The 14,994-nt window shown below is 41.1% G+C and overlaps 1 protein-coding gene across 2 annotated transcripts in view; it reads right to left on the minus strand.

The window, feature by feature from the left end:
- Positions 1-14,994, minus strand: part of GPD2 (glycerol-3-phosphate dehydrogenase 2) — a 147,514-nt gene that overhangs the window by 101,056 nt on the left and 31,464 nt on the right. For both annotated transcript variants that reach the window (XM_052661940.1, XM_052661932.1), the window contains exon 2: positions 12,207-12,316. In XM_052661940.1, coding sequence (XP_052517900.1) covers positions 12,207-12,308 — 102 coding nt within the window. In that variant the 5' untranslated portion in view covers positions 12,309-12,316. The remainder of the gene's footprint in view (positions 1-12,206; positions 12,317-14,994) is intronic.

The following is a 14,994-nucleotide window of genomic DNA, read 5'->3' on the forward strand; positions in this document are numbered from 1 at the left end:
GGGAAGATCCCCTGGAGGAGGGCATGACAACCCATTCCAGAAGAATGTAATGGACAGAGAGGCCTGGCGGGCTATGGTCGACAGGGTAGCAAAGAGTCAGACATGACTGAAGTGACTTAGCGTGTGCATGGACACACACACACACACACGCACGCACGCAAACTTAATATTGCTTTGCAGTTGCAATAGCATACTGACAATAAAAGGATCTGGACAGGGAGCCTGAGAGCAGGAAGGGAAGAAGAGCTGCTGCGAGCCCACATACTAGTAAGTCAGGTCCCTTGGGTCTCACCATGACACAGCAGGGCACATCCTCTGACCAATGACGAAACTGAGTTTTGTTATTCCTTGGGCAAGTAACTGACAGAATCAGAATCCAAGCACAGGTTGGACTCCAAATCACCGGTCTTCATCTTTGCTAAGTTATCTTTCCCTACATGAGTGAGGTACCGAGGGCGCTAGATCACCAGTCTCACTGACACCAGCAATGCAGGGAGCTGCTGATGGCAGCCGGAGGATACAGAAGTAAGAGGGAAGTTGCTTTACCCAGGGCCAGCCACACTGGGCAGTGACACCCAAGGATCCACCTAACAGAATTTTTCCTTAAACGTTTCCCTGACACATACACTTGGAAATGGACCCAGAACCAAAACGGGCCTCACTGGCCCCCATCCCTCTCAGGTGAATCAAATGCTGACCCAATGACACAAAGGACCGCTTCCAAGTTCACAATCCAGATGGCCCTGGGCTGCATTCTAATTATATGTTCAAAATACTTTGGGGTATAATTTATGATGCATGCTTTCCATTTCTCTGTGAATTATTTCATCAGATGTATACATTTTTATAACTTTTCTAGTTTATACTCACAAGCATATAATTGGATCTCAGAACTCCTTTGTTGAAAACAATCACACATTTTGAAATAAAGCAAGCAAAATTATTTTGCCTAACATTGCCTAATATCTTAAAGCATCTCTACCAAAAGGAGGCCTACCTAGCATTAACACAATTTAACTGTTAAGCTGGAAAATGGGAAGAGGGGAGCTAGTGGACTTTTCCCAAAGCATTTACAGAAAGTTTCCTCAGTCCCACAATATTCCTAAAAAGTTTCTTAAAGAGGCCTTAAAATGGATAAATAGTTGAAAGTGAAATGCAAAGTCAAATCAAAATGAATGTCAACGTCGCTCAGTGAGCAACAGCCTAGAAGCTCACCAGCTGTCAACGCTAATCATAGCTCAGTCGTTGACTCACTGTGTGACCTACCACAGCACAGTTAACCTCTCGGATTTTGTATGCCAGCAATAAAATAGCATCGCAAACTCCTCGAAGGCCTGATGTGAGTTATAACTCAAAGATATCGCCATGGCCCTACTTTGGGAGCTAAGTGTTAAATAAAAACCAAAATTAAAAGGAAGATGATAGGATGCACTTCAAAGAACATTTCCAGCTCTGTCTGCATAATTTCAGTGCTTTAATGAAACACGCCTCTGAGAAACGGTTAACCGTATAGAGTTAAGAATAGTTTCAACTGGCCTCCTGGAAAATATAGCGTACTGAGAATCCTCATCAAACTTTAGATATATCAGACACAGTCCCAACATATTTGGTTGTGTTTTGAAGAGAAAAAGAATCTATGTACAGGAATCTACGTACAGGATTCTAAACAAGAGAAGAAAACAGATGATACAGTCTTTGACATAAACTCTAAGGATAAAACTCTCACAAAAAGAAAAAGAAAAGCACACAGCTCATTTGTCAAAACTAGATTAGAAATTAAAGTCAGGACACAGATTTAATGACTGGATGCTTATCAAAACTTTTCTCTTCTTCCTGAGAACACTACGGGACTACACTTCCCACCTTCCTTATAGTTAGCCAGAAATGATCTAGTGAGTCAAAAAGCTACACAGCATGGCAAAACTACTAGAATAAAGGGATACAGGGCCCTGAATAACTGCAAGAAACAACTGCCCACCTATCTACTTTGAAGTGTAGTGTGAGCAAAAAAGAAACTTTCACTGTGATAAGCCACTGAGCTTTGGGAGATGCTTAATATACCAGTTACGTTAACACACAGATATGAGATACATTTAGCACTGCAACTCAGTATCTACAATTCCCATACTTTGTCTGTTCAGAATCATCTTCTGACAGGGTCAGTTCAGTTCAGTCCAGTTGCTCAGTCGTGTCTGACTCTTTGCAACCCCATGAAACGCAGGACGCCAGGCCTCCCTGTCCATCACCAACTCCCAGAGTTCACCCAAACTCATGTGCATCAAGTCGGTGATGCCATCCAGCCATCTCATCCTCTGTCGTCCCCTGCCCCCAGTCCCTCCCAGCATCAGGGTCTTTTCCAATGAGTCAACTCTTCTCATCAGGTGGCCAAAGTATTGGAGTTTCAGCTTTAGCATCAGTCCTTCCAATGAACACCCAGGACTGATCTCCTTTAGAATGGACTGGCTGGATCTCCTTGCAGTCCAAGGAACTCTCAAGAGTCTTCTCCAACACCACAGTTCAAAAGCATCAATTCTTCGATGCTCAGCCTTCTTCACAGTCCAACTCTCACATCCATACATGACTACTGGAAAAACCATAGCCTTGACTAGATGGACCTTTGTTGGCAAAGTAATGTCTCTGCTTTTGAATATGCTATCTAGGTTGGTCATAACTTTCCTTCCAAGGAGTGTCTTTTAATTTCATGGCTGCAATCACCATCTGCAGTGATTTTGGAGCCCCCAAAAATAAAGTCTGACACTGTTTCCACTGTTTCCCCATCTATTTCCCATGAAGTGATGGGACCAGATGCCATGATCTTTGTTTTCTGAATGTTGAGCTTTAAGCCAACTTTTTCTCTCTCCTCTTTTCACTTTCATCAAGAGGCTTTTTAAAAAGTTCCTCTTCACTTTCTGCCACAAGGGTGGTGTCATCTGCATATCTGAGCTTATTGATATTTCTCCCGGCAATCTTGATTCCAGCTTGTGCTTCTTCCAGCCCAGCATTTCTCATGATATCTTCCCTGGTGGCTCAGAGGTTAAAGTGTCTGCCTCTAATGCAGGAGACCCGGGTTCAATCCCTGGGTCGGGAAGATCCCCTGGGGAAAGAAATGGCACCCCACTCCAGTACTCTTGCCTGGAGAATCCCATGGAGGGAGAGGCCTGGTAGGCTACAGTCCACGGGGTCAGAAAGAGTTGGACACGACTGAGAGACTTCACTTACTTACTCTGCATAGAAGTTAAATAAGCAGGGTGACAATATACAAGGCATATACAGACTTGATGTATTCCTTTTCCTATTTGGAACCAGTCTGTTGTTCCATGTCTAGTTCTAACTGTTGCTTTCTGACCTGCATATAGGTTTCACAAGAGGCAGGCCAGGTGGTCTGGTATTCCCATCTCTTGAAGAATTTTCCACAGTTTATTGTGATCCACACAGTCAAAGGCTTTGGCTTAGGACCCACCATTTATATAATAATAACCCACAGAGATGTCACTGTTGTTTAGTTGCTAAGTTGTGTCTGATTCTTTGCGACCCCATGCACTGCAGCATGACAGGCTTCCCTGTACTTCACCATCTCCTGGAGTTTGCTCAAACTCATGTCCATTGTGTGCATAGAGATAAATCTCTAAAAGGAGAGATAACCAAATGAAAGCCCCAGCAAACCATGAAAAGTGAAAGTGAAAGTTAGTCCCTCACTCGTGTCCAATTCTTTGCAACCCCATGGACTGCAGCCCGCCAGGCTCCCCTGTCCACGGAACTCCCCAGGCAAGAATACTGGAGTGGGTTGCCTTTTACTTCCCCAGGAGATCTTCCCAAGCCACGGATTGAACCCAGGTTCCCCACATTGCAGGCAGACTCTTCACCGTGGTCTGAGCCACCAGGGGAGCCGCCAGGGAAGCCACCAGCAAACCCACCAGCAAACCAAGGTGCAGAGGTATTTCTGCTTTCCTGGTTGCCATAATGCTGATGCTAGTGGCACTCTAAGCAGGTAGGTGAAGCTTGAAGCCTATTATTCAACCACTAGTCCTTCCTCCTCTTAAATATACAGTCTTCATATGGTGTCTAACACCACCTTCTCTGTTCATAGAGAACTTCTCAGGCAAGAACACTGGAGCCAATTGCCATTTCCTACTCCAGGGGATCTTCCTGACCCCAGGGATCAAACTTGCGTCCCTCGTGTCTCCTGCATTGGCAGGTGGATTCTTTACCACTGCACCACCTGGGAAGCCCATCCAACACTACAGTTCCCACCTAAGCTTTAAAATCAAAAATTGAGACTGTTTCAGGACAGTTGCTGTTACAGCACTCTGTAAGATTTTTTTAAAAAAGAAAGGCTGTTCATGAACCTATAAAGAATGCCTCTGGAGATGGAGGACTATTTACTCAGAACAAGCAAGTCTGGTAGCCAGAATTGCCTCTGGTAAGCACAAAGCCAATGAATCATGTGATAATTGCAGCTATATCAGTGCTCAGGTAAGATTTCAACTGATTTCAAATCCACATACTCTTTAGCTTAGGAGACAGAAGTATGTTTACAACTGAGGTTAAATTCTTAAAGATAGTAAGCACATGCAAAAAATAGTTATATTCAACCAAAGATACTATTGAAAAGTGATGCTTAAGTAGAATCTTTGCAACTGACATTTTCTCAATTGACTTCATGTCTTGGATGGTATGCTTATGATTTTCAGTATAATTTTTAAAAATTAGAGCACTTTTAGTTTTATAGAAAAATTGAGGGGACATTCCAGAGATTTCCTACATACCTCCTGCCCTCACATAGGCAGAGCCTCCCCCATGATCAACATCAATCCCCGGAGTGGCACAATTTTTACCAAGGATAAACATGCACTGATACAGCATAGTCACCCAAAGTTAACAGTTTACTTAAGGGTTCACTCTTGGAGTTAAACGTTCCACGGTTTTGGATAATATATTATAACATGTATCCATCACTGCTCTAAAAATCCTCTGTGATCAGCCTACTCACCTCCCTGCATACATCCATGGCAACCACTGACCTTTTTACTATCTCCACAGTTCCCCCTTTTCTGGAATATCATATAGTTGGAGTCACACAGTATGCAGCCCTTTCAGGTTGGCTTCCTTCACTGAGTAATATGCATTAAGGTCCCTCCATGTCTCTTCATGGCTTGATAGCGCATTTCTTTTTTAGTGCTGAATAATGTTTCACTGTCTGGATGGACCACAGTTCATTTATTCATTCACCTACTGTTGGCCATTTTAACTGTGTCTAAGTTTTGGCAATTAAGAATCTGTGCACAGGTTTTTCTGTGGACATAAGTGTTCAGCTTCTTTAGGTAAATATCATGAGTGTGACTGCTGGATCATATGGTGAGAATATGTTTACTTTTGTAAGAAATCACCCAACTGTGGTGTTACAAAGTGGCTGTGTCATTTTCCCACCAACAATAAATGAAAATTCTTTTTGTGCCACATCCTTACTAGCATTTGGTGTGCTTATCATTTTGCCTGTGCTCATAATTTTGATTTCTTCTTGACTGATATTCATCTTAACTTCAACTCTCTCTAACCTCTACCAGTTTCTCTGGCCAGCAGTGAATATAAGCAGCATTATGCCAATCAAAAACTCAGCTATTTAAAGAAACCTGGTGTTGTATCTTTCTTATTATTTGTAACAAAGCTAGGTCTGTCTATTTCAAACTTTTATATCCTATACGGGAGAAAAGAAAGAAGTATACTGAACCCTAAAGACCTGCTAACATGTTAGGTCCTGTGAAGACTGGCTTGTAGATTTTTGAGTTGGTTAGTGCTTGGAGTAAAGAGACATTATCCTTACCTTATAAAGAAACTAGAGTTTTGGAAACTTTCATAACTTGTGCATAATAACATGCTCATCAAAACCCAGCCATACTTGTATAAAGACACATTCAGGGAATTAAGTATCTTTTCATTTGGGGAATCTATTCAGATAAAACCCAAAGTAGATCTTACTTCAACTGGATATAATCTTTCAATTTTCTGCTGTTGCCTCAATCTTATCTTTTGAATTCTGAATCATTGGTACTAAAAGTCAAAAGACTGGTCTATAAAATCTCTTACAAGTAATGTATTGAGAGGGAGATTTTAATCTCAGTGTTCTCAAAATTCCAAAATTCCTATGGATTTTAACTATTGATACATTGCTTTGCCTATCATTAGCATAAGTATTTTTACTTACAAAGGTAGTACAGGTTTACCTCTAATTCAACTCACCTAACACTATAAGCTCACTAACATCACCACTATCATTTTTATCTTATTCCCTCAATTAACCCTGCATAACAAAGTAAACTATAGCCTTCAGCAATTCATTTAAAGTATAATGAATTGCTATTTCTTACAAAGTGAGAGGTTATTTTGCAAAGCATGAAGATCCTGTCATTAACCAACACTACTACATCACTGGGCTTCCCAGGTGGTGCTAGTAGTAAAGATCCACCTGCCAATGCAGGATACAAGAGACTCAGGTTCCATCCCTGGGTCGGGAAGATCCCCTGGAGGAGGGCATGACATCCCACTCTGGTATTCTTGCCTGGAGAATCCTATGGACAGAGAAGCCTGGAGCACTACAGTACATGGGGTCACAAAGAGTCAGACGCGACTGAAGTGACTTAGCATACATGCACACACTACATCATCAGCTTTGGGAAAATATGAGTCCAATTGCATTCCCTTCTAGCTAAATTCTGATTTATCCCCCAAAATCTGATTCTCCCCCTACCAAAAAAAAAACAGAGCTTTTAAAATTTTTCACTATAGAGTAACAAATAGCGTCGTATTTTATATTCATCAATTTATCAAAAATATTATATTTGTGTAACTTTTTAGGAACATATCACCTATAAATCAAGTCTGCCGTAACTGACATAAACTTACATACAAAAAAAAACAAATGACGGGAACATCACGGAATTTATTACTTATCACAGGAAGAGAGTTTAAGCCAATAATTGGGGTTGTCTACTTTGATATTGGCTCATATTCAGACAGGAATCAAGGAAGAGAGAAAACAGAAGGGTGTTTGTGTGATTGTTTTCACCCATTCTACAAGCTCAGATGAAGATCATGTCACTTGCTACTAAACCTCAAAGTCTTAACACGGTGTCCCTGAACCCAAGGGTCTCCAGTGATGAGAGCAACCTTCCTGCTAACTACAACCACACTTCATAATCAAATCACCTGGGAACAGCTAAAACTTTTGACAAGTTGACTATATTCCAGGAACTCTCCCATGCTTTAATGGTCTTCAACAGTCCTATGAGGAAAGTACCACTGTTTTCCCCCATCTTGTAGATGGTGGGGCGGCGCGGGCGGTGGTTGGCCCAGAGAATTTAAGAAAATTGCCCACCGTCACTCAGCTCTTCAGGAGCAGAGCTGGCAGTCAGACTCAGACAGCCTGCAAAGACATTCCCAAGATTGTGTTCCTGTCCTTTCTGTTGCTGATGAACAGAACATCAATGAGAATCTCTCATTTCCTGGATTCTAATAATATCACTCCTCACACTAAAAAGAGACTCCCTGCCTATGCGTGGTGCAAAAAAAAGTTCACATCCGGGCTTTGAGAAAGCTGTCTGTGGTTCTCAGGCTTTACCTCAGAGCTGGCTCATGAAGCCCACACACCTCCAGAACGGGTAATGGAAGGAACACCCAAGCGCGGCGTACATGAGAGGGCCACCCTCAGACCTAAATAGATCTTTGTTACATCAGCCACACTGCTGGGGTTAAAAAGAAGCCCACACTGTCACACCAGTTTCCAGCCAGGCCCTAGAAGGTATAAAAGAAATGTGGAGTGTAAATTTTTTTTAAGTTTCCAGAAAAAGACCCTCACTCTCTACTGCAAAGACAAACGTCCGAGGCAGCCCTCTGTGAAAACTCTGCATTCCTACCCTAGTTTTGCCCCCATTCTTCCCATTGCCCTGAGGAACCCTCTTGCAGCCCTGAATATAATGCTCTATAATATAATATAGAGCTCCTTAAGCTACCTCTTAGTTACCACCTCTTTAGCTCATAACTTAAACTCCATTCTCCCTCCAGCTTGGAATTAGAAAAGGAGGCTGTCCCATGAAGTGCCACTTACTTTTCACTAGACAGCAAGGAAACTCTAGAAGAGCAAACTGTCCTGAGAAGCAGACTGGATGTCTTCCAGGTCCCTTCCAATTAAAGTTTATTATTAAACAGACCTATACTAACCTCCCTCAGTCATGTCCAACTCTTTGCAACACCATGAATTGAAACCTGCCAGGCTCCTCTGTCCATGGAATTCTCCAGGTGAGAATACTGGAGTGGGTAGCCATTCCCTTCGCCAGGGGACCTTCCCCCCAGGGACTGAATCTGGGTCTCCTGGATTGCAGGCAGATTCTTTACCTTCTGAGCCACCAGGGAAGCCCCCTGTACTACACAACGAATGGTAAATACCCTGCTCTGGAAAATCTGCACACCAGTGCAGGGGTGTTTACTTGCTACATACTGGTGGGATTTAAGACAGTGCTGGGATGTTTATATCCCAATACTCAGCCTCCTATTCCTTGGTATATGGCTAGTCTGGGGAGAGAGAAACATCAAGAAGGTTTGTGGAAACTTGGTAACCTACAGGTGGGTGAGGAAATGAGAGGGGAAATGGAATGACTAAGCTTCTCTAAGACCACTCCAAAAAATCCTACAGACTTCCCTGGTGGTACAGGGGACAGGAATCTGCCTGCCAGGGCAGAGGACATGGGTTCAGTCTCTGGTTTGGGAAGATACCAAGTGCCAAGGAGCAACTGAGCCCACAGGCCACAACCTCGGAAGCCTGTGCACCCTAGAGCCCCTGCTCTGAAACAAAAGAAGCCCCCGCTCACGGCAACTAGAGAAAAGCTCCCGTGCAGCAGCGATTACCCAGTGCAAACAAAAAGTAAATAAATCACTGCTCTAACAGCCAATATTTAAAAAAAAGAAGAAGAAGAAAATCCTGCATGCACCCCTGGAAGCAGCCTGGAGTATAGATGCCATTTGTGGTCACAAACCTCCTTCCCTGCAGGTGGACACAGTCAAAAGAGGCCAACCTTCCATTCATCTTCTCTTCCCCCATCAGCTTTCTCACTGGAATTGAAGATTTAGTTTGCCAGCTAAGAAATATAATAACAACAACCACAGCTCTCTCCCTAGGCCATGATCTCCACCTTTTCCAAATGTGATCTTATTCATCTCAAAAGAAGAAAAAAATTCTCTTGACTTGAGTTAACAGTGGAGACTATTCACTACTGAAAAACATAAGTGTTAATAATATGCTTGCATGAAGAAAAGTCACACCACAAAGTAGGGTGGAACAAAAAAATCCTTACTATCACCTATAACCTCCAACCTGCCCCGAAAATGCCAGTGTTCACAAATATCTCTATTTCCTCACCTACAGCAGCTTTTATTCAAGCAACTGAGTAAAAGGGAAGTGAATCACATTTTAGTGAATTTCACTGTTTTCCATTTAATTAATCAAAAGACGGTATATGTAATAGTTCTCCTTCTATTCTTTTCCTTGCAAATAGAAGCTAATTTCAAAGAGTTTTGTAAGCGGACCCAGCACCAAACACTTAATAAAGTATCCACCACCAAAGGTGCTGAATCAGCCCACTTGTATTTAGAATACGACCTCTGTCTGTATTTTAGGAAGGAAGTTTTGTAACAGGAATATCAAATAAGCACCAGCTTGGGGCCAGTGGAAGCAGTGCTTCAAGTGCAGGATTGCCAGCAAAACGTGCCTGAACTTAACAGTCAACCAACTGCTTTCTCAACCGTCAGTACCTTGGGCTTTCAACACTAACTTATCATTAAAGGAGGACGGTTTATTGGTTGGCATCATCTCATAAACACTGGGGAAAAAAAAAGTAAAAAAACACAAGCCAATACTTTTAAGCATTGCTCTCTAGAAGAATAAGGGCACACTTAGTCACATTTAAGGCCACAGCTTCTATAAAATGTAGCCAAATAAAGGGCATCAAGGGACAGCTTTTTCTTGACTATTGAAGTCAGGAAAATTTCCTCCCCTAGAACAGCTCTGATTGGCAGATACTCTCTGAAAGAGGACAGCTAAGGCCTGTGGTCATTTTATGTCAATGGTCAACTGAGCTGGCCTTCCCTCCACACGTACCCCTTTCTCTTTTTCTGCCAATCCCTATGGCTGGATCCAAACCTGCCACCAAAAGCATGCTCATGGCAGTGGCTTTAAGGGACAGGAATCGCCACAGAAGAACACATGCACTTGGGCGGGTGTCTCCTGCAACTCACTGACAGAGTACGCCTATGGTGATTTTTCTCAAAAGAACTTGTCAGATTAAAATTATAAATGACTCAAAACTGCTGGTATCTGTTTCAACTGGCTATTAGGGTGGTCAGGATGTCTAACTTAGGAAGGAGAAAATGACAAAATGTCCAGGAATCAACAGACCCTTGCTTGACTTGGTTTTCTTGACTAAAATTAACTCCTAACTTGATGGACTGGAGGCAGCATCGACTGCTTGTTCTATTGAGAAATAAAAGAGAAATCAGACAACAACAGTATTCCCTGGGTACAAAGTTAAGTTACAAATTCTGAAATAGAACATGCTTACTATGGTTAACAGACATGAACCATGGACAAACTTAGCAACAACTCATCATATTAGGTATCGGGACTTTGGCACTGGCATTTTCCAGTATCGTTTCAGAGTGTACTGGTAAAGATGGCAGACGAAATCTAATCTGTTAAAGTCCATGTCCCAAACAGAACTGCACTTCTAAAATAGCCTCAGCAGAAACAACATCATCTTTCCACACTTATTTTTAAGGAACCAAGGAAACATTTTAAAAGAAAGAGTACATCAAGTGTGTTCAGGAGTGAGAATGAGCTTCAATAGAAAGCCAGTAATACCTGCAACATGTATACTTAGGGAAACCGTAAGAGCAATACGCTCACAGGGAACTCTGTGCAGTGTTATGTGCCAGCCTGGATGGGAGCAGGGCTCAAGGGAGAATGGACACATGTATATGTATGGCTGAGTCCCTTCCCTGTTCACCTGAAACTATCACAACATTGTTAATCAGCTATGCCCCAATATAAAATAAAAAGTTAAAAGGAAAAAAAAAAAGAGTAATGTGCTCACAGTTAAGAATGGAAAGAAACAGCACAACCTATATCCAATACTGTCCATCTTTTGGAGGCAGCACTAAAAATTAGCTTTTTTTTTTTTTTTTTTAAATATACAAGCCAACAAGTTGATTCTTCCTAATATGTGTTTTTTACATGGCAGTTCCCATTCAGGACATGAGACCAAGCAGTGTGGCTGGCGCTACTACCTTGGAGCACAAAGGAAGAGAAACAAGAACAAGACAACCCAGGCAGGGCTGAAAGCTTCTCACAAAAATATAGGATATGAGTAGTTCACAGCCCAGCTGCAAATAGTTTCCCAAATTGCTTCACCTTTGTCTTTGAATCTGGAATGAACCAACCAGCTGGTATCACAAAAAGTCCTAATGACGCTGGGAAGAGGGGACAGGAGATTAATACTAATTACTGAGTTAGTATTTCAATCCTGAAAAGAACAAAACCAAAAGTTATTTCCTGGCATCAGCTTGAACTATGGGAAGGCATAGTTGTAGTGCAAAGAGGAAAAAAAAGAAAAGAAACCAACACTCTGAATTATTTGGAAACTTCATGCCAATTCCATTTTCATAGCTTTCTCCCACTAAAAATTTTACCCAGTATAAGTAATAATGCTACATAAGTAACTAAACCTTTCAGAAATAAACCCAAAATTTTGAGTTGGGTCTTTTGTGTAGGCTCTTTCTTTTCCCATTTCCTTTCTCAGCTGTCTGCCTGCTAATAAGACAAACTCTTGGCAGGAACATAGAAGGTATCCAGACATTGGGATGAATTAGACAAAGAAAGTCTAAGTGAATAAACCATGGCACTCGGAAATGAAGCAGTCTTTTAAAAGCAAAGAGCCAAAGCAGAGGCTAAGTAATATAATGCTTTCTGATAAAGAAATCTACTTTTTAAAAAATGAGATACACATGAGTTCTCAATGATCATTAAGGCAATATTCTAAATTAGTGTCTTTCAGATCAAGCTGAGATAGTAATTTCTAAACAATACCATTACATTCGTTTCATATACAGTACTTTTAACAGACTTGTTTCATATTATAATCAATACATGGATAATTACTTACTTGCTTCCTTTTGTAATGAGCAAAATGAGAGAGGCCTAGAACAGTGGCAAGAGCACCTCCTCCAACAAGAACAGTCCCTTTCACTGCCTTTTGAAATGCCATTTCTTAGCCTAAAAGGCAAAAAAAAAAAAGGAAACAAAAAAGTTGCGATTTTTATCACATAATAATCCAATAATAAAAAGAATCTGTATAGATTATGAAATTATGTTAAACTAGAAAGAAAAACAAACCATAAGGAATTTATTAACATACCAATTTGTATACCACAATTCAAAAACAGCACACAAAAACCCTAAGGAAACTGACAACATAAAAGTTACCGTCCAATAGGAATTACAAAAAGGAAAACTCAGAGACAACTGAGGATATTTAAATAGTATAAAGTCAAGAGAGCTGTGGAAAGAAATGTCATTGTGTGTCTGACAAAACTGCAAGCTGTACTTGCAAATTTGTTCAACCACTAATCCCCTCCACAAAAAAGACCTAGTCGAAGTCTTCTGTCATTCAGCATCACAATGAACCTCATGCCTGCTCCGCATTCTTTGGCAAGTGTTTAATTCCACCCTGGTACAACTCTCTTCCCGAGTTTTCCCCTTCCCAATAAACTTCTCACTAAATCTGAAAGCCAAGACACTTACATTTCTAGCCCTGGAAGAGTCTACACTTTAGAGATTACAAAGTAAAGGAAAACCATGCTTTGACCCTTCTACAAAATGAAAGATCCAACAGTGCTATAATTTCTTTCATTAAGGGAACTTTTAGAAGAATGAAAAAGAAGGTTTCTTCTAGTCAGAGTTTGCATGGCACCACAGTTTCAAGGGGAAACCCTCTAGACCCAGCACTCCTTCCTGCTCGCTGTATATTTCTAAATGAAGTCTTGCACTGTGTTAGCTATCGACTTTCTGTCTGCTCATTTGGATTGATGGAATTTCTTGATTTTTTCTTTGTTTGTTTGTTTCAGGCCTTATACAGTCTAACATTTTCCAGAAACCAAAAAAAATTAAAATGAAAATTCCACTGAAAAACCTATTCCCTTTTATTGTGCTAAACAAACAAAAAAGATAACACTGTGTGATCACTTAAAAACAATTCTAACTGAGAGTTAATATTGAGCAAATTTGACCCGCCTAAGTCTTCCACTTACAACAGCGACTGGCACATGCAAATCTTACAGTGGAGCCACCGCCCTACGGCCAGACGGGTGAAGCTCTGACCTATCTAGACTCGCACCTGCTACTCTACAGATCTCATGACTCAAAGCATTTAATGTGAGGCCAGTTTTTACCTAGGATAGTCAAAAACATACACTGTCTCAATGTAAATTATGATACAATTAAAATGTTTTGGGTTCATGTCAAATGAATAGAATATTAACATAACTATCTTAAATCAAAGAATTTCAGTACAGTTGGTAACAATGACTCTACAGTAAAATCCATTTTGGAATACTCTAAATTATATATGGGAAAAAAACTGGCATTTCTTAAAGTATTATTGTTTCTCTAATCTTCATTTTTTTTTCCGGACAAACTCCTAAATTCTAAGACTCGTCTTTATTTTTAAGATTCTCGCCAGAAAAAAAAAAAAAGATTCTCACCAGGAAAATATTTTACATGTGTATGTTCTCTGCAGCTGGAGGTCTTTTCTTTTCCACCCCTTCACTGCATCAACTGTCCCCTCTGTCCCAAGTTATGCAAAAGAGTTGCTGTATACTGGCTGAGGCTTCCATTCAACATGCAGTCAACCCTAAGCAAAACCTAATCCTCGATTTTCTGACAGTGAAAACCACAACTTGACCAATTTGGAAGGCATCCGTTTGTCACAGCTGAGCATCACCATTCCTAGTATGGCTGTAAATGTTCAAATGGAGGCCAATCACCTGCACGATGAAATCCTAGCAGCCCAGAGATAGCATGCTATCCCGTAATTAGACTAATTGGCCTTCCCTGTCACTATGAACAAAGTTAGTGGAGGTGATGGAATTCCAGTGGAGCTATTTCAAATCCTGAAAGATGATGCTGTGAAAGTGCTGCACTCAATATGCCAGCAAATTTGGAAAACTCAGCAATGGCCACAGGACTGGAAAAGGTCAGTTTTCATTCCAATCCCAAAGAAAGGTGATGCCAAAGAATGCTCAAACTACCGCACAATTGCACTCATCTCACATGCTAGTAAAGTAATGCTCAAATTCTCCAAGCCAGGCTTCAGCAATACGTGAACCGTCAACTTCCTGATGTTCAAGCTGGTTTTAGAAAAGGCAGAGGAACCAGAGATCAAATTACCAACATCCGCTGGATCATGGAAAAAGCAAGAGAGTTCAAGAAAAAAATCTACTTCTGCTTTATTGACCATGCCAAAGCCTTTTGTGTGGATCACAACAAACTGTGGAAAATTCTGAGAGAGATGGGAATACCAGACCACCTGACCTGCCTCTTGAGAAACCTATATGCAGGTCAGGAAGCAACAGTTAGAACTGGACATGGAACAACAGACTGGTTCCAAATAGGAAAAGGAGTGCGTCAAAGCTGTATATTGTCACCCTGCTTATTTAACTTCTATGCAGAGTACATCATGAGAAACGCTGGACTGGAAGAAACACAAGCTGGAATCAAGATTTCTGGGAGAAATATCAATAACCTCAGATATGCAGATGACACCACTCTTACGGCAGAAAGTGAAGAACTAAAAAGCCTCTTGATGAAAGTGAAAGAGGAGAGTGAAAAATTGGCTTAAAGCTCAACATTCAGAAAACGAAGATCATGGCATCCAGTCCCATCATTTCATGGGA

This window comes from Budorcas taxicolor, chromosome 2 (assembly GCF_023091745.1).
Source record: "Budorcas taxicolor isolate Tak-1 chromosome 2, Takin1.1, whole genome shotgun sequence".
Lineage (NCBI taxonomy): Eukaryota > Metazoa > Chordata > Mammalia > Artiodactyla > Bovidae > Budorcas > Budorcas taxicolor.